This window comes from Pieris brassicae, chromosome 12 (genome assembly GCF_905147105.1).
Source record: "Pieris brassicae chromosome 12, ilPieBrab1.1, whole genome shotgun sequence".
NCBI lineage: Eukaryota > Metazoa > Arthropoda > Insecta > Lepidoptera > Pieridae > Pieris > Pieris brassicae.
The window spans coordinates 3,079,805-3,100,462 of NC_059676.1; the positions used below are offsets into that span (position 1 = coordinate 3,079,805).

General features: G+C 33.0%; 2 protein-coding genes across 2 annotated transcripts; both read right to left on the bottom strand.

The window, feature by feature from the left end:
* Positions 1 to 2,259: 2,259 nt before the first annotated feature.
* Positions 2,260 to 8,864, bottom strand: LOC123717085 (putative inorganic phosphate cotransporter). Its single transcript, XM_045672884.1, has 8 exons — positions 8,531 to 8,864; positions 8,180 to 8,397; positions 6,168 to 6,407; positions 5,588 to 5,797; positions 4,979 to 5,146; positions 3,957 to 4,173; positions 3,202 to 3,440; positions 2,260 to 2,524 (listed from the first exon to the last, which is right to left on the bottom strand). The coding sequence occupies exons 1-8, from the start codon at positions 8,565 to 8,567 to the stop codon at positions 2,294 to 2,296; spliced, it is 1,560 nt and encodes a 519-aa protein (XP_045528840.1). The 5' UTR covers positions 8,568 to 8,864; the 3' UTR covers positions 2,260 to 2,293.
* A 3,174-nt stretch (positions 8,865 to 12,038) lies between these two features.
* Positions 12,039 to 20,164, bottom strand: LOC123717508 (putative inorganic phosphate cotransporter). The gene is made up of 8 exons (XM_045673528.1): positions 20,075 to 20,164; positions 19,095 to 19,315; positions 16,130 to 16,366; positions 15,359 to 15,565; positions 14,311 to 14,481; positions 13,685 to 13,901; positions 12,633 to 12,871; positions 12,039 to 12,533 (listed from the first exon to the last, which is right to left on the bottom strand). Exons 1-8 carry the CDS (start codon positions 20,106 to 20,108, stop codon positions 12,315 to 12,317), a joined length of 1,545 nt encoding a protein of 514 aa, XP_045529484.1. The 5' UTR covers positions 20,109 to 20,164; the 3' UTR covers positions 12,039 to 12,314.
* Positions 20,165 to 20,658: the final 494 nt, after the last annotated feature.

Sequence of the window (20,658 nt, forward strand, 5' to 3'; positions counted from 1 at the left end):
AGTTTTTTTAATATCACTAACGCCACATTTCTGAAAAAAGAGAACCTCAAATGCTCTTTCCATAGAAAAATAAGCTAGAACGTTTACCAATTATTATAAATATGTAAGAATACAAACGTATTACAAATATGAAAGGAAAAGAGATGAGACGGTTTTCCCCACGATGTTAATACGAATTTGAACGTTTGCACAAGTGTAAAAACAATATACGAAAAAATAAACCTTTATTTTTGTATTCACAGTACGTTTAATTTCTTAAAACGAAGAAATTAAATTATTATACTAGATTCTGTAGTTCACATTAAAAAATTACAAGTCGACCTGATAGCTTCCTTCTTCGGTGTTTTGAGGTCAGTAAAAGACCAAGTAGCCAAATTATAAACATTTGTGCTAAGTCCGAAGTGATATAATAAACAAAATTCCTATTTCGGTGTTCCGGTGTTTCGGTTACAATTTTTTTCAAATTTAGTAAAAAATTCAACTAAATGATAAGGCACAGAGGCTGTCCATCTCTTTACTTATCTACTACTAGATATTTATCAAAAGTTAAAAGACGGATCTACGTTGTCCACTTAATCAGTAGATGATATATACGTATCATATAATAATAATAACGAGCAGTGTTGGCCTAGTGGCTTCAACGTGCGACTCTCATCCCTGAGGTCGTAGGTTCGATCCTGGGCTGTGCACCAATGGATTTACTTTCTATGTGCGCATTTAACATTAGCTCGAACGGTGAAGGAAAACATCGTGAGGAAACCGGCTTGCCTTAGACCCAAAAAGCGGATGGTGTGTGTCAGGCACAGAAGGCTGATCACCTACTTGCCCATTAGTTAACAAATGATCATGAAACAGATACAGAAATCTGAGGCCAAGACCTAAAAAGGTTGTAGCGCCATTGATTTTTTATCATATAATAATATTTGTTTAGCTTATTTACGTCTGAGGTTTATGTTTGAAACTGCTTTTAGAAGTAAGACGAATTAACATCCTTTATCTCTATTTTTACCTTGAGGTTCTACACTGTAACTTCCAATAGCGATATCGAGAGACTTAGTTCCGTGCGATCCCAATGTTGTAACAACAGTTTGCATACAACAGATTGGTATTGCTGTCGCTGGAAGTTACAGAGTACGGGCGCTGTTTTGTGATATTGTTAATAAAGTGTTATAATTTTATTTTTAAATTTCTAAAATTTGGTTAAGACACTAAATATCATTACAATTAAAAATTCTTCAACCAGTGATCTGACGCATGTAAAATACATCTTGAGTACAAAGGAAACAATGTTAAAAGTGATTAGTTTTTATTTTAGCAAATCTGACTATATACATACGAAATTTGAACGTAAAATTAATTCGACACACGTTTTGTCATAAATGCCATAATTATAAAATGAATATCAATGCGGGAGCCAATGCTCCCGTTCGTATATATGCAAAGTTCGTATATCAAAACTGGTCAATACCAGTTTTGATATACGAACTTATTACATATACCTTTTTAATACTAAACATCAAATAAAAGATCTTTGTAACCGAATGTTTTAGAGATGTACAGGTTCATAAAATATTGTAATTAATGTCATAAATTGGTATTGAACTAGATAATAAAAATGCCAAGCGGGTGCGACCACAGATACCTAAAGTTGTAGTGATATAGATAGATCGCGAGTTATGTAACATTAGTTAAGTTACATGTCTATATTTTAGTACCAAATTTTAGCAATAATCGCACACTTAAAGACACTCGTATATTGTTATATACCATTCTTGTTTTCGAAAACCAAAAAGGTCGAATACACTTGTATTGAAGTGACTTACGCCAAGTTAGTTTTTTGTTAACGTCGCAACCTCATAACCCCTAATTTTATGTTAGTTATAAGCTGATATTTTTAACAATTAAAGCTAATTAACTTGAAAGCTTCAAACAAAGTGTTCCATTTAACATATATTTAATCTACAACAACGTTCACTGAGCTTAACTCGCGTCTCTTGCAAAAATTATATTAATGAATACACCTTGAAAATATTTCATAAGATTTTACTTAACAATGATAGTATGTTGCCGCTTTAAATATCCTTATTTTATTACGTTTGATCATGTCGATATAGAGCGTATAAGTTACGCCATTTCAAATTCGCTTTGACCGTCATCGTTTCTAATTAAAATATACGACACGAGATTAGAGAAAAGGGTGTTTTTAAAACTTGGCGTTTTATAAATTTCATCAAACGGTATAGCATAAAAACTAATAAATATGACCAGTTCTTTAATAAATATAACAAAACATTCAATCTTTTGACATGGGCGGATGGTCATGTTTCGGCTGCACCACATTCTTTTCTGAATCTTCTTTTCGCCTCCTAAGCGGTCCTTTGTCCCAGTTAGCGGGGTAGCCGTATTTGTCCACATCGTCCCACCATTGAGGCTCACCTGTACCCCAGATAACATAGATAATGTTAGTGGCGACTAGCACGGCGCACACAGTCCAAAAGGCTATCCTCCACTGCGATATTGTTTGCTGAAACAAAATCAAATGATTCCTTTAAAAAAAATGAATACGTGGTGCGGCGGCGCGAATTTTTAAGCCATAAAGAAAACCTATTATATCTAATACTGAGTGTTAAAGTCAGTACTATTAATTAGTATGTTTTCGCAGAACTTGTGTTTGTGATGTATTTGAAGAACTTGTAATTTTTGTTCCGCAAACCTTATTATAAATTTATAAGTATAAAAACTTGAATGACATTGGAAGAAGCTACGGTAGAATGCGTCATTTACCCACCATTGACCTAAATTTCGTCAACCGTTAACGATGATAACTCGCCTAATTTTATAATTCTGCTTTTATGTTAGCCTAACCCCTGCAATGTCTTATAACTGAAACAAATACTAAAAGTCATCCATTTTTTAAATATATATGTATATACACTCTCGCACTTATGGATAAAACCTATTTGAAATTTTCGTGTAGTTTTAAATAGTTAAAATTAACCCAAAAAGAAACATAAAAACCGTCAAGTATTTTATTTTATTAATATTTTTTGTATTTTTGAATTAATATTATAGCTCCATTTAGGCAAAATAGGCTGTTTTCCCAATCTAAACTTTTTGAAATCCCTTGATAATATGGCAAATACTTGACTCTTCTTGCTGTTTAGGAGTTATTTTGGCACTTATTGATTTGATTATACTTACATCTGGAGTCAACAATCCAATGAGATATGGTGTAATTATTCCCGAGACAGCCGCTAAACCATTCACCATAGCCGAGCAGGTTCCAGCGTAATTTGGGGCGATGTCCATAGAATTAATTTTAACACTACTATAGAAGCCAGCCATGAACGCCATTGAAACGATAAAGAAGCCAACAGCCTTGTACCGGTCGCATCCGGAATATGAGGCCAGAATAATAAATATTGCAGGCAGTGTAGAGGCTGTAAGAGACAAAATATTAGTAGGTAGGGTCAAATACGCAATGAAAGAAGATATCCTGCATGGCTGGAATTGAAACGAACGATACACGTTGCATATCTTTATTAACGGACTTAAGAAAACGGCTAAAAGTCTTTCTAACATCATCATAATTTGTTTAGAAGTATTTTAGATTTGGAAAAAATAACTGTGAATCAGCAATATAAATACTGTAAATTACATAATATTTCAGATGAAATATTTAAAACTAGATAACCCAAAAGACGGTCTTCTGTACTACACACATCTTTTAAAATCATATAATAGTAAATTGTTTTCGAATACACTTGAACATACACAAAGAATTCCTCAAAATTGGTCCAGCGAAGTCTAGTCGCAGTATGAACACACGCACAAAAAATAAACAATTAAGAATAAACAGAAGGTAAGAGAAACAAAGGCTATATTCATTTACGCATTTGAAATATTGGTCGGTTTACTTTTTCTAAATTAATTTTATTCAGAAAACATTTACTTACACACTGTAGTATAAATTTTTCTTCCTGTTGTTATACTGTGCCACCTCTTACGTATGCAGTAATCACAGAACGATGCGAATATAAACGAACAAACATACATGGCTATGTATGGTAACGCTGACATTAAGCCTGTGTCCTTTATATTAAATTTAAGTACTCCTGAGAAGTACTTAGGTAGATCTGTTATCATTGTGAAGTAACCCCAGTCATGACCGACCTGAAAACAGAACAAAAGTTTTAAAACGCTTCAAAGTTTTAGCCCGCTAAGGTACTAATTAAAAAACTATAGAGAGGACATGAATACCATCTACATTTATTTATTTATTTCGTAATCCTACACAAAATCTATATAATAACAAAGAATTACACTGAAAAAAGATGGAATACAATATATTAAGCTACAAAAAGGTTCAAAGATTTACAAAAGGAAACAAACAATAAAAAATATTCAATACATTTAACTATATGGTACCTAATTTGGCTTTGTTGTACGATGGTGTAAAAGTGAGGGTAAGTATGTGAAGGTGTGTATGTGGGATATTCTCATGATGCAGGTAGGTGATTTTGCGCTATGGATACTCTTAACACGCGATAACTTAAACAAGTTTAGGCTTAAATATCGGTTGATGTATGTATGATACTTTGATCACCGTCATTCGTCCAAGTACAACGTATAATATATATATATAATTCTCGTGTCAGTGTTTGTAACCTCCGAAACGGCTTAAACGTTTTTATTATTTCTTTTGTGTATGTGGTTGTGGGTAGGTCCGAAAATGGCTCGTAAACTATTTTTATACGCTTAAGATCACAAATTTTTTTGATAACCCTTTTAGCACAAATTGCAAAAAAAAACAAATAATATTTATATGCGACAATAACCTGGTTTACCTGGTCAGCTAGTAAAGATGTAAAAGAGTAATCGGAATTAGTTGATTTTTATGAGTAATATGCCTGAAGTTGATCCCTGAACTAAAAACGAAATTCATGAATATTTTTAAATATTCATTATAATTACTTACAGCGGCTATGATAAGCGCCCATAGAGGTCCAGATCGCAATAGAACCTTGAAGGGAACCGGATGTAACTTTTGATGCAGTCCAGACGCAACGATATTTTTGTTAAGATAACTTCTCTCTTCATCTGATATAAATGGATGCAAATTGGGTGTACTGTAGCAAAGAAATACCTGAAATTACATTATTAAGAACAACGATACATGCTAATATTTAATTTTTATCAAATATATTCATAATTTGATGAGGTTTTGACGATTTAGAATTAATTTTCTAGCATCAACAATCTTAGTAGCGACGCAAGACCCGAAATAAATTTGTACTGAAAAAAAGAAAAAAATGTAGCAAGAAAAACTAAGGTGTGTAAAATATGTTTTAACATACCTTCGTTTCATGTAATGCAATGTTTTGAACTGATTCGTCTTTACATTGTTAGATAACTTTGTTAATTTTATAGTTATTATCAATTTATTATGAGCTTAATTTTCTCCCGCCAAGTTGTAACAGATGTTTTACGAGCGATAAAGGCTATTTGTGATTTATACAAAATTCATAATGAATAGCAAAATATTTAAAATAAGCAAGGATAACATTGTACCTTCAGATGAACTCACCCAAAACACAAACCAAATGATACCAAGGCCTCCGAATACGTAAAAAACATTCGCCCAGTCTCCACCATCGGCTAATATCAGGCCTGATATTAAAGGCCCAAGAATATTCCCAACTTGTGCCCCGCCAAATATCATTGCGCCAAATCTTGCTCTTTCTGCGGGTGGTACCCAACGAGCCAGTAACAAAACGAAGGCGGGTGTCACTGGGCCCTGAGGAAGTTATAGGCACATATTACTTAGTATTGTCTTTGGTTAACATAGCTTTTACACATTAGAAGAAAACATTTTTTTATATACCAACTCCGAGGAAATAAATACAGATAACACAACTTTCTCTACAGCTGTGATACTTTTGACATTCAACACCTTTTGTCTTCAGTCACCGTGACCACGCACGCTGTAAAGCACGCAAAACGTCGGAAAAAATTAAATTTAAAATTATGTAAATAATTATAAGTTTATAATAATACAAATCGTTTTAATCCGATTAAAAAAATGTTTTCTTTCAAGCGTAAGATTCTTAAGGAGACTAAATAATCTGTCATGTATGTCTGAAACACAAATAAATAAGCAAGCTTACCTCACCAGCACCTTCTATAACCCTTATTATAAATAAGCCCGTAGCTTCTCCAATAGTAACGGCCCATGGTGTAATAATAGTCGCAACAGATGTACACAATAAACTGATGCCGATCGTCCATTTTCCGCCAAATTTTTCAGCCAAAAGACCACCAGGTAAATGGGTTAATACATAACCATAATAAAAGGCACTTAGAAGGAATCCTTGCGTTTTCTCGTCCCAATCATATCTCTCTCTCCCCTGTAATATTAATGATACTAAAGACAAAACATCACAAGATATTTATATTATAAAGAAGTAAATTTTGTGAGATTTTAGTGTGTAATCTCTGGATCTGTTGAACCTATTTTAAAAACACTTGCGAGTAGATAGCCACGTTATTTGTGAATATTATACGCTAGACAAAAATTAAAAGACTGTCGTGGTAGTCATTTTTGCAAAGTACGTTAGAGAAAAACGTTAACATAATAGAACTTAGAACTCCAGTTCTAGAGAAAATTTGTAAAGACATATTTCTAATTATTGTATTATATAAAACAAGTCATCAGTGGCGTCTGTCTGTTCGCAAGTCAAAAACAACTGCACGGTAACCAAATAATAGTTAGTAATAATGTTGATTAGGAAGTTTTAGATTGCTATATAATTTTGAAATTTACGATTGCTCGTCGCTATTAGAGAGACATATGAGACATTCGTGTCGTCAAATGTGTCATGAAATAGACTTCGTAATTTAATAATTTAACCCGGATATCGATGTCCTAAGCAAATAAAGATGCAGAAATGTTTGCCCTAAGACTGCTTGAGAGTGGTAAGATTTTTCGTAACCGTCAGATAAAAATAAAATCTGACAAAAGTTTATGTGATAACAGTAACACATATGATAAGAAATTCCATCAAAATAAGAGTTACATATCTTGATAATGTCAGTCAGGTGCAGTCATTATCGTGCGTCACCTTCATCTATTAAAGTCAAGTTAATTTTCAGTGTGTAATTAACGCGAGTAATAAGGAAATGCAATGGGCATTTCAATCCTTTATACCCAAGAGGTATGAAAAGAGGTTCGACAGGCTGATCATATGAGAATGCTTAAACCATTGATGTATGATAGTGGAGGTGGGAGAAGAAGAATGAAAGTAGTATAAAGGCTAAACATTAAAGCATTAAGTAATATGTACGGAGTAAGTTTTCGGTCAAGAATAAGTAACAGTGAAGTACGTAAGCTTATCAAAGGAGTGGAACGTAGTGATGAGGACACGCAATGCTGTGTTGCGACAATTCGGTCACCTAGAAATCGAAGGTACCTATAACCCACTCGTGCCGTCTAATATTATCTGACTAAACCAACATTTTCAGCTAGATTGCCAGGACTCGCTGAGCACTGATATATACGTACTCACATAAACAAAACATGAAAACTTGTTCAATACATGCGGTTACGTTTCTTTTAAAATGTAAAAAGCTTTTTCTTTTTAGCAATTTCGCAGGTAGAATTAACACATTCCAGTTCAGGCTTGTTTGGCGAGGGAAATTCGGCTGTAATGGTCTTTTTCCCGAACTAGCGTAATGGGCTGTGCGAGATTCGGACCTCGGCTTGGGGAGTTGCGGGGTGGTTAATCGCCCGAAGTGCAGGACGAAAGCTCACTGGAGTGAGCGAAGCACGGAGTAAAGGTACACCTTTCCCGGTGCAGGAGGTTTTTTACCTTAGTGTTTTGAGCTGAATTAACAATTTTAAACGGCGACAAAAAACAATTGCTATGCCGACGAATGTTATTTTTTGTATCGCAAATTTCCAAGGGTGCGACCTCAGCGCTACGGATATTAAGAGAACTACAGGGAATTTAATTCTATATATATCAAATATCCGATTTTGGTAGAATTGAAATCGAAAACCTCCTTTCTAAAGTCGATCGAAAAATTGTGATAATTAAACACGTTTTATTTATGATACAGAATAATTTGATACCTACATACAATAAATAAAATACAAAACAATATGTTTATATTCACTCACAGAATCCAGTAATACAGTATTATTACTCGTTATTTCCGGGATTGCACTTATGGTAGGCATTGGATCTGGACAAGTTTCACCCACAATATGCTCTGATGGCGCCACATGTAGTACCATTTGAGTTATGGTCATGCTCAAACATACACGCATAGTAAAGGAGTTGGCCAGAGCAAATAACCCCAAAATACCGATAACATAGCGCTGTGGAATGAACATCACTGAAAAGTTTTAAAATTAAGTTAGTTTAAAATGTCTTTTACAAAAAAACACTAATATAGTAATCATTTACTGTGCTATAAATTCTGTATTACATAAGTTACAAATTAAAATTAATTTTTTAATAATAGTTACCTCTGTTGAGTACAAGCCGCCAACCTTTTAACGTCATTTCGTTTTCAACTGATCACAACATAAACACTATTTAACTATAAGGAAACTGTATAAAAAAGATGTTAAACCACGAGATGACATTATCAAATGAACACATCTGATCACTGATAATTCTGCCGCATGATTTAAGATAAACTCACACACAGGAAACTTATTATAAACATTACAAATATGAATGAGAACTTTTTATTTTGACGTTGTCTATATTTGAATCGTTTAGCCCTTGATATTAGAAAGTTAGTTTATATGGTCAAGGAGAGTGTTTAAAAGTTCATTAATTGTAATAACGTATTGCAACGACTAGTTTTAATCAGCCATGTACCAAAATAATGCCAGTGCAATGAAAGGCCGATTACATACGCTGTAAGACTGTGAATTATACGTAAATAATCGTGGCGTTTTTTGAGCAGGAAAGCATTCATGACAAAGTTGTAACATTGTGTGAACTAGTGCATGAAAAGTGGACAATGTAAGAAACTGTGATTCTTCACGTCTTGAGGGAAAGACCAGACCTGTATTTCGCCCCGGCGGTTACTTCCTTATATAGAAATCTTTGAAAGCAGATACTAAAATCTGATACCAAGACCAAGGAATGTAGTTTTTATCACATTCTATATGAATCTTAATAGTGAAGCCGTTTATGCTTTCTGAGTCAGATATTTGGCATTGGAGAACACGGAGATAACCACCAGCTTCATTTATTTAGTATTTTTATAGAATTAATTTTATTCATATAAGTATGTATTATCTCTATTACCTAAAACACCTTGACCCGGGAACTTGACTTACACTTTTGGAGAAAAATTTCGTATAAATCTACTTAAAATAAAATTGTTCCCTTTCCAATTATACAACCGATCGAGAATGTTAGGCTATTTTTATTGTAGCGGGATACGCACGTGTAAGAATTTGTTATATTCTGTTTTATTGACCTACAAAAACAATAATTACTTTAAAAGCAACACTCAATTCAATTTAAGGTGTGTAACAATTGAATTATTATGTGACCACTACTCAAACTGCTGGAGGACATTTTCGTGAGTAAACTGACAGGTCTGATAATTAAAATTTATCTTTATAATTAAGTTTAAGCGTAGCCATTTCTCGAAACAGGTCGGACCATTTTCGACCCCCTATACTATGTTCAGGTTAGCTAATTACATAATAACTTAAGACAGTAGGGACTTATGAAATGACCGATTTGGTATTACATCGATCTCACAACTTTTTACGGTAGAACCGTGTTGCTAAATTTGTTTTTTTTATACAAGTTATGTTTTTGATGGCATAATATTTATTTTTATACCAAGACCGATGCATTTATCGAGTTTTTTAGATAATCCTTCTCCAGAAATTAAATGATATTTATATTTTTTTAAATATGCCTTTAATTTTTATTACTAAAGCCATTTCAATACTAAAAACTGACAAAACTGGATAGTCATATTTTTTTATTTTGAATTAATTATTTTGCAGTTAGCCACAAGATGTCGTTAATAGTACCTACTTAAAGTGTAAAAAAAGCTAGACAGTAAATAAAGCTTGTGGTTACGTACGAATTGATTACGTGCTTAAAATTATTTCTAGACGTTCTTTTTCTTTGTTCACGGCCAGCCTTAAAACATGTTTGTATAATCTACAACCTTATATAATAACGTATTATTATGATAACAGCATTGTTAGCTTGGGACGTGTTATTGAAATGGGTATATATAAATAAATAAAAATGCGGTAATATCAAATTAACGTCATAAAGGGGCAAATAATAATATTAATCAATGGCACTAAAACCTTTTTAGGTCTGGGCCTCAGATTCTGTATCTGTTTCATGATCATTTGTTAATCGAATAGGCAAGTAGGTCATCAGCCTTTTGTGCCTGACGCACGCCGTCGACTTTTTGGGTCTAAGACAAGCCGGTTTCCTCGCGATGTTTTCCTTTACCGTTCGAGCTAATGCCTAAATACAGGAGGCAAATAGGGACAAATACTTTATTTAATAAATCATAAGTTTTCTACTATTATCAAAAAACAGTAATTTTATAACTGCAAAAATTTGTAAATAGATATAAATGTAATAAGTGTAAATTATTATTGTAGATTTTACCTTTATAAATATATAATGCAATATAATATATATATGCAATATAATGCTACCGCACGTGTGTATGTCACTGAACTCCTCTTAAACGGCTAGACCGATTTGAATGAACTTTTTGTATGAGTTTGGGTTTGTATTGCGCCCTGGATGGTTTAGATTCACAAACCAGCCGGGCAGATGGCGCTGCAGGTTCTAGGTTATTTATCTATACAGGAAATAAACAGGTAGTATATATATATATATATATATATATATATGTCTTCTGTGCATGTGTTCGAACTTAAACTATTAAACGGCTGGTCAGGTTTTAATGAAACTTTTTGTGTGTTCAAGTGAAGTCGAGAATTATTTACATTTTTAAATATTTTTTGTATGTAAGACGTGTGTACAGGACAATGTCTAGCTATAAAATATATTGCTTCTTTTATATATTTAGAAGGGTAAATATAGTAACTCTAACGCGACGGATAGAGCGAATTAATTCTAATTCATGTTTATCGTTTTTTCATGAAGTTTTATAATTTTTCACATGATATCGAGACGGCTGTGGCTGACTTTGTGATTGATTCTGGGGCCAATCTGGGATTACTGTGCATATATAATAATAAAAAAGAACTAAGTCTAATATGAAACTTTTCGTATCGCTGTTGTAAGTGTTGAAACTATTTGCTATACTTTTGTTAACCATGTTGAAGGCAGTATCAGTCATATTAAACAAAAATCTATTATTGCAGCCATGATGAATAATTCAAATAATGAATTTAGTAAATAAATGATTTAGACCAATATTTTCACATTCATTATGATCTAGTGTTGACAATCGATTGACAAATGCCAAAGATTATATTTCTTTTATCAGCTGTCAAGTGCTGAATTTATTAAGCAATATTCTGTGTTCATTACTTAAGACTATTGACGTTATCTACATAATATTTTTTTTGACCCAGTGGACTTTTTTACTTTCAGTTTTGATTACCCAATAATAATAAAATTAACTATTCCAATTTTGTAATATCGTTGGAAAACTATATTAAAAAGCAATTATTAAAAAAAAAATACTTTAATAAGACAAAATAACTAAGTAAATTCAAATTCAGGTACACATACATCAAAACTTAATATAAAATTACCTAATATTATCACATAACAGGGATTTTTTAAAATAAGTTATTGTTTGCGTATAGCACAGCAGCAGTGACAAAGAGAAATTAAACTATTATTTTTTTAAATAAAGCCGTAGGCAAAGACTTCATGAATAATTATTTATCAATAAGTAAATATTTTTCAATAATTAAAAAAAACATGTATGGTGTTCAAATTTCAAAATATCACACAATAGCATTATTATTAATACAATTTTGATTATACTTTAATTTATCACTAATAGCTACTCTTAGATATATACATAGGTGTATACATTATTTAGTATGTTTAAAAATTATTTCAATTTTAATATTTGCTTGACGCTAATGTTAAATTTTATTACATGGCAACACCATGTACGCTTATACCTAAATTACGAAAGTAGTAAAAGTACGAAAACTTACTTACTTTACGTCTTATAAAATAAAATAATTAATAAGTCATTGCACAATTGCCACCTATTTTTCAAGGAAATTATTCCAAGGAAAATAATCCTCTATCTTATCACAGTTCTTGCTTTTCTTTTATTTTTTTCGGTGGGGATTCTGAATCATTTTCTCTCTTTGGCAAAGGCCCGTGCTTCCACCCCGCCGGATATCCATTTAACTTGACGTCGTCCCACCATTCTTGTTGTCCCTTACCATAGATTACGAAAACGAAATTCGTTACGAATAGCACCACAAAGCACACCCAAAATGCCACTCGCCATTGTTTGAGGGTAGACTAAAAAATAAGTTTTAATTAAGTTTTTTATTGCAAAGTACGTTTAAAAATTACGATATGATAAACGATCAAAACGTATTCAATTCAGTAGATACTAACATTTGGAGTCAGAAGTCCAATCAGATATGGCGAGACGATACCAGATATAGAGGATATTCCATTGACAATAGCTGTCGTAGTACCCGCATAATTGGGCGTGATGTCTAGAACGTTAATTTTCATTCCACTGTAATATGCACTCATAAAGGCCATAGCAGTTACGAACCAGATTACAGCCAGGGTGGTGTTACAGCCAGAATATGAAGCTAAAATTATACATACACCAGGGCCGATGGCAGCTGAAAAATGAAAGAGTGTTTATGAAAAGAATTGAAAATGAGATGTTATAACGATGATCGACAGGTTTGTGTCTGTTTTACTGATTTAAAGAGGATTTATTTCAAATGCTTGTTATTTTCTTTGGAAAGTTCAAACTTCCACTAATAAAGGTATTGAAATCATTCCAGTTTCATGGCTAGATGAATGGTTTAAATAAACTACAAATTGATGTCTGATAGTCTGTTTCTTCTAGTAGTGAATTTGCTTCCGATACCTCAGTTCGGTTTTTGATGGTAGAATTTGTAAGACTGGAACTTGACGCCTACTTACGAAAAAACATAAATAAATCAGTGGCACTACCTACCGCTTCAGGTCTGGGCCTGTTACACGATCAATGTAATAGGCAAGTAGGTGATCAGCCAGTGCCTGACTCATGCTGTCAACTTTTTGGATCTAAGGCAAGCAGGTTTCCTCGCAATGTTTTCCTTTACCGTTCGGGCGAATGTAAAATGCGCACATAGAAAGAAAGTCCATGAACAGCCGGGAAGGAACCTACTACCTCAGGAATGAGAGTCGCACGCTGAAGCCAACACTGCTCTTGCCTACTAACGATACCTACGCGATATATCTTTGAAGCTAATAGACTACTGATAAAAATGTTCTTACATAAAACAAGTTCAAAGGTATGGGCGACCCGGTCTAAGTTTAAAATTGGAACAACCAATTTGCGCAAGCAAAGTTATCTTAGCTGCAGGTGGAGTTTGGTATATATCTCGAAAAAGTTAAATCTTATGTGGGAAAATGAAAGTAGTTTTAACTAAAGTGAAACATACCAATCGTAGTAAATATTTTTCTTGCATTCTGTAAACTGTAGAAGCCTCTTTTTATACCAAAATCACTGAGGAATCCGAAGAATACTGACGTAAACCACATCGCGATATATGGCATTGAGGAAAGTATTCCAGTTGATTTTATATCGAATTTTAATACATCTGTCATGTATTTAGGAAGATCGGTGACCATTGTGTAATAACCCCAATCATGACCAATCTGGAATAATTTTTCATATTTTTTACAACTTCTTAAAGAGAGAGAATATAAATGGAGATTTTATTGCTAAGATAACATTTAAACAACTTTATAGTTAAGATTTTAAATGTTTCGTCAAAGCAATTACAATTTTTAACTCCGTACAAACAATTACATAAGAACTGAATTGTTATATTTAAATACAGTTGTTTTACCTTTATTTTCTTTAATGTTTAACTGGTGTTTAATCAATCACAAATGTTTTTCTGTTAAAAAATATATAAAATTAATTACTGTGTCAAGCATCGTGTACTTAACTTAACATGTTTTATAGTTTTATTGAAAAAGATATTGCTATAACCTTCAGTATATTTCTTTTCACTTAAGATTTGTCAAATCTGCAGCATAATTTTATAAAGTCAATACTTACACCAGCTATAATCAGGGCCCAAAGGGGGACAGATCTGACCAGCGCTCTCCATGGTACTGGGTTTAATCTGACTTCATTATTAGAAAGAGATTCGACATTTTCATTCAAGTATTTCTTTTCACAATCAGATATGTAGGGGTGTGTATTCGGAGAACTATAGCAGAAAATTATCTGGAAAGGAATAATATTTAGCAAAATACCTTACATACCCTAGATACCAATAATATAGGTTGTATTAAGGTGTGGGCACTATGTGCCACGCTCTATCCTATTTATGTGTTTAATCCTAGTGACTACACGTTTGTCCTACCTATATACGCAATTAATATGTTTAAACGTCTAACAAGCATCATCGGCATGTCTAGACCTAGAATAACAAACTGACCTGTCCTATGCTGATACAGAAAATATTATTTTTGTGCAAAAATTAATTATAAATTTATGTTATGTAGAAATCATAAAGTTAACACGTCAAACGGAACACATAATGTCCACAACACAGGGAATCCTAGTGTGGGGCCAAGTGTACTTTATTTTACCTAAATATCCCGTTATTGTGTATAATATTTTATCAGTGAAGCTTTTTGTGGATATAGCCAATGTGTTAATTTTATGTTTTTTTTTATACTTTTAGAGATGTGTATCTGTTTTGTTTCCTAAATGAATAAATAAATACAGTTTTATCTTTCTTTCTTCTTTCAGAGTGAAGCTTTAATTTCCTACCATCCCGACATAGGTAACTGATTCCCAGAAAATCTAATTGTTTTGATGTAGTATATGAAATGTAAACCATTTTTTTTTTGTAAAAGAACTATTCCACAAGCGCTGATTATACATGATGGATCAGATAGATACTGCCAATGATAGTGCTTGACAATAAATTGATATATGAGATTGTTTGATTTTTAGCAAATCAAATTATGAATATTATGCAACTAAGAACTGGCAAAATTTAGTAAAACCAACCAATCATAGACAAATAATGATCATCTATAAATAAATAATCAGCTAATTGTTATTACGTAAATGAACGTGATTTCATACATACCCAAGCGGCAAACCAGACTAAGCCAACACCACCGAATAAGTAGAAGACGTTCTCCCAGCTACTCTGGTGCATAATAAGACCAGAGAAATAAGATCCAGCAACGTTCCCGATTTGTGATCCTCCAAACACAATAGCTCCTATCACTGATCTCTCTGTCTTCGGTGCCCATTTGGATATCATCAACATCAAACCAGGCATTGTAGGTCCCTGAATATATCAAAACTTTTAATGGTACGAAAATATTTGGAATACCACATGTTATATACTAGAAGTGTCGAACCAAAATGCACCCTAGTTGTGATCAACCGAGCTTTTGGATATAACTCCAAGTATAAAAGTGGTTGAGTTTTAGACAGGGCACTGTAGCCTAAAGTAGGTTTTGGATATTGGCAAGTTAGACCTTTTGGTCAAGGCCTCAGAAATTGATTTTTGTAATAGCCTACCTTCTGTGTGAGGCAAACGGCAGTGATGATGATGTTAAGTGATTACGCCGCCCACAGACACTCAAATTGCCAGAAAGCTTGCAAGTGCGTTGCCAGCCATGCTACGCTCTTGTCTTGAAGCACCCTAGGTCGAATTGATTCGGAAATACTTCAATGGGCAGCTGGTTCCACATAGTGTTGGTGCGCGGTAAAAACTGAAAATGTCGGATTCCTTTCCATGTTTTCCTATAGGTATTCTAATCAACGTATAATGCCTTTATATCTTATATATACTCCAAAGGGTTCTAGTAATTCCTAATGGATTTAATTTAATAAAAAAAATACTTACTTCACCAATACCTTCGATTACCCTCAAAATAATTAGAGCAACTGCACCTCCAGTTTTCACCGCATAAGGGGTTATAAATGTACAGATAGCAGTTGAGAGAAGACCGAGAGCAACTACCCATTTCCCGCCGAACTTCTCTGCTAGCATTCCACCTGGTATGTGGGTAGCTATGTAACCAAGGTAGAACGCACCAAGTATTAGTCCTTGGGTAGCTTCACTCCATTCGAATTTCACTGACTGAAAAGTTTATAACTTCATGAGCATGAATTAATATTCGAAATATTGTGTAATGGAAAACGCGTGGATCATCTGTGGTCAAGCATTTGAACCCTGGTTATGTACCATTTATATATTTGCGCAATTATACCTGCTATGAGCCTGTGTTACTTGAAGGTAAAGGAAAATATTATGTGGAATTTAGCACGTCTGAGACGCAAAATCGACAAGGTGCATCGTGAATTAATGTTGATTGTCTCCTTGCCGGAAACAGGAAGGAAACAGATTGAAAAAATTGATGTCAAGGGACTATTTAAAATTTGAGGTAACCTTTCTGATAAGTTGAAGGAGGAATATAAGGTTGTTTACAATATCAGTACCCTTATGTTGTTAATACTAATAATAAAAAAATGATTTATAGTAAACTAAAACAAATTTAAAAAAATGGTTCCATGTGGCATTGTACCTATAATGCTGGCAGCATTTCATCGCTTTCGCATAAGTACTTATTAGTTGAGGGAAGTATCTACATAAGTAGCATCCCATACCAAAGTTACATGCCTCTTACACTACTTATTACTCGTGATTAACAGCATAAGGCTTGCTCAATAATAGCTATGCACAGTATCATTATGTATTAGACTAATCGCAATTAATTTAACAACGTAAAAGACTAGGAATTCCAAAATGTCCAAATTAATCACGCAAATGTGACACGTTGAACTGCCACTCAAAGTCACTCATCTATTTTATTTTTTATTAAAATTATAAAAATCAAAATTGATATTAGTTGTATGAGAATAAAACTATTCATAGTTAACCTAAATTATAAGCGCGAATAGCCTGCATTAGTATGTATGTATTATAACCGTGGCACAGATGTTTATACATTCTATATAGATAAAAGTAATTCTATTTGACCTTGTAAAGAGCATCCTATTCCTATCATATTGCCTTGAAGTTTGCTAAAAACATATTATATATTGTATTCGTTATTAGTAATATATATGACGGACTAAGTTAATGTAAAGTAAAGGTGCAACAAAAGGGGTCTTACCAAAATTATGCGCAATTTTGGTAATAATAATTTAGCATAAATTACTTAATTACAAAAACTTATAGAAATGTGAATAAGAGGCCCACAAATCAGTCATTCAAGCAATGCGAGCAGAATAAATAATTAAATTTTTAGCCACCTTCATGCTTCATTTGGTATATGGGCTAACTAATAACAGAGGAAAGAAAAATATCTTCGTGAACTTTTTATCTACATACATAAATTTATATCAATTTGGTTATAAGATGACACATTATAACATAGTTTATAGTGTGTATTGTCGTTATAAATAACCCTATAGTGCCAAAAGTGAGTTATTTAATTGCTCGTTAAAAACAAGCCGTAAATGAGTAGGAATTTCTAATACCTACAAACTAGACGCATCACAAATGTCCATATAGTCAATTGTCAATAGTTAGCGTTACACAAAGACCTTAAACAATCTGAAATGTAGTTTATCCCGATGCCATGTTACATTTTAAGGGTTCAACGATCTTTAGCTATTTGCAAAATTTGAATTATATCTTATAAGCGATTTGGTCACAATATTTTTTACAAACAAGAACTTGTATGTAGTAAAATTACAATGAATATGCGCGTGTATTAGTTCTAGTCTTACGAATAAAGAAATTGTGATTTGTAAAAACCCAATATGAATTAATAATAAGTGTTGTAGTAATAGTGGTAGGAGCTGAAGAAGCTAGTGGTAGAAACACTAATAAACTATAGATACAATTAAATAGAAGTTTCTTAAACGTAACTAAAAGTTAACTGTTAAAGTGAAGTGCCGAAAAAGGAGTGAAAACCTTATCGGAAACAGTAAATTTATTTCCTCCAACTATTTGATTCAATCTATAGATGAGTTAGATTTATTCTTTACCATACATAAAATAATTTACATACATACAACACAAAGTAGATCTATCTACTCATTTGTTATGATAGGTTATCCTATTATAATAAATTTTTAACAATATACAAAAGTCTTTGATGTTGCCGACAGTTCGTAGCGCGCCGCACTATACTTTGTGCTTACACGTTACATCTAGGAACGTTTTGTGTAAAGATTACGAAATCATATGCTATGTATAGTTTTTCCATTAAGTTTAATAGCGTAGGTTAACCTAATTTGATCAATCTTGAACTTATTGAACCGTCTCCGTTGTAGATATTATTTAAAATTTACCGAACTAGCATTTTATCTCAACTTGTAAATGGGGTTTTAGTAACATTTCATTTGTACTGTTACGTAATACACATATTACACATATACCCTTGCATTATAAAAAAATCCAAAACTTGCTTTCTACTATTATTCACAGAAATAAAGGCTTATGCGCATTAAGTTAAAAGGGACAAATATTGATAGGTCTGAAAATAAACAAAGTTTTTAGGTCTGGGCCTCAGATTTCTGTATCTGTTTTATGTTCATTTTTTAATCAAATAGGCAAGTAGTTGATAAATCTTCTGTGCCTGACGCACGCCGTCGACTTTTTGGATCTAAGGCATTCCGGTTTCCTCACGATGTTTTCCTCCACCGTTCGAGTTTATGGCGCACATAGAAAGAAAGTCGGTGCACAGCCGGGGATCGAACCTACGACCTCAGGGATGAGAGTCGCACGCTGAAGCTACTAGGCCAACACTGCTGTTAATTGATAGCTCTGATTATAGTAATAGTAATTTAATACTTACATCGTCGTCTATTAAATAATCTCCTATCCCAGTGGTAGAGTTTACGACGTTAAAATCAGGACACGCATCAGGATCATAGTTTACACTTCCCACTTCCGGTGTGGCTTTCTTCTTCACCATTTGTGTGATCGCCAGATTCAAACATTGACGTAATGTGAAGGCATTTGCCATGGTTAGCAATCCCATTATAGCTAACACGTATCGCTGAGGTATTATGAATACTGGAAAAACAATAATAGTCAAATGTTTACAAACCATAAATGTATTACGAAGACGCAATATGAGCGACAACTGTATCATAGGTATACAGTTGTCGTTGTTGTAGGTTGGTTTTTGGTGCTTAGTAATGACGGTTTTATTGCAACGTAGTATGATGGCACGCCTCGAGTTGACCCCCGTTAACTCCCTTAAACTCTACGGTGAACTGTGTTTTTTATGCGCAATCAATACATACTAAGCAAACATCGTAAAAGGCACTAAATCGACGGGCGTGTGTTCACAGGCTGATTACCTACCTACACAGAAAAATATGCAAGGAAACAGTAATTACACTCTTGTGAGAAAATGCAATTAAAACCAGTTATATTAGAAAATATGCATAACAAAACCCTGAGTAGCATAATAATAGTGTGAGTTCTCTTTAAGATGACCATATCATTTCAATAGACAGTCGTGTTGACTATAATTAGAACAATCACGCTTTTATACGTAACATTATTACATAGTTTTTTTTTCATATTTATTCCTAGCTATAGCGTTTTAACTATTGGCTGGAAATAATAATCTGCGTTAATGTAAATTTATTTGAATTTCTGTGTAGTTTCGATAAATAGTTTTTTTTTTTGTTGAACTTAAAAAAAAAATAAAAAAAATTATATTGTTTACGTAAACAATTTTTATTTTTATTTGAGAATAAAGTTTAAATTCAACTATTTCTTTAACATTAAATATAATTATTAAAATATTTAAAATTAACTCACATTTTGACACGACGAGCCTCCATCCCGTCAACATTTTTAACACGTTGTCTCGTTATGGTAAAGAAATAACGAATAAAGACCACAGCCTTCACTTGTACCTGACTGACAAACTAATCATGCATTAAAATGTCTTCGATAGAGAAAAGTTAAGAGATGCGGAAATAGCTCTTATTCCATTGATAAAGCTAACAATTTGGTGTACGGTATTTTTTACTATCATATTTTATGATCTCTATGAAGTGTTTCAAGAAAGGTCAATAGGATATACTGTCAATATGCCACTTGGGTATTGCAAAATAACGAATGGTGCAAAACGAGTGCAAATACGTAAACCCACTACAAACTATATTGTCTCAAAATATTTTTACTATAATTTATTCTTAAAAAATCATCAAAGTAATTTGTATTTTTATAATATTATATTACTACGATACTGTTTTACTTAAAGAATTGTCTCTTGTATAGCTAAACATTAAAGTACTATAAGTACCTGAAGTTCTAAAAATAATGTAATAACAATGTGTCGAATAACAATCACGCTCTACATTCACCTTAGATCGAATTATTTTTCATTCTAGAACAGG

What these genes read in the sequence shown, in the direction of transcription:
- LOC123717085 (XM_045672884.1), bottom strand. Translation starts at nt 8,567, where the DNA reads ATGACGTTAAAAGGTTGGCGGCTTGTACTCAACAGAG. An exon ending in TCATTTGGTTTGTGTTTTGG is followed by an intron (nt 5,147 to 5,587) that starts GTGAGTTCATCT and finishes ATGTAATTTCAG; the next exon opens with GTATTTCTTTGCTACAGTAC. An exon ending in GGGCGCTTATCATAGCCGCT is followed by an intron (nt 4,174 to 4,978) that starts GTAAGTAATTAT and finishes TTCTGTTTTCAG; the next exon opens with GTCGGTCATGACTGGGGTTA.
- LOC123717508 (XM_045673528.1), bottom strand. Translation starts at nt 20,108, where the DNA reads ATGTTGACGGGATGGAGGCTCGTCGTGTCAAAAT. An exon ending in TAATCGAAGGTATTGGTGAA is followed by an intron (nt 15,566 to 16,129) that starts GTAAGTATTTTT and finishes TGATATATTCAG; the next exon opens with GGACCTACAATGCCTGGTTT. An exon ending in AAAAATATTTACTACGATTG is followed by an intron (nt 12,872 to 13,684) that starts GTATGTTTCACT and finishes TTCATTTTTCAG; the next exon opens with CTGCCATCGGCCCTGGTGTA.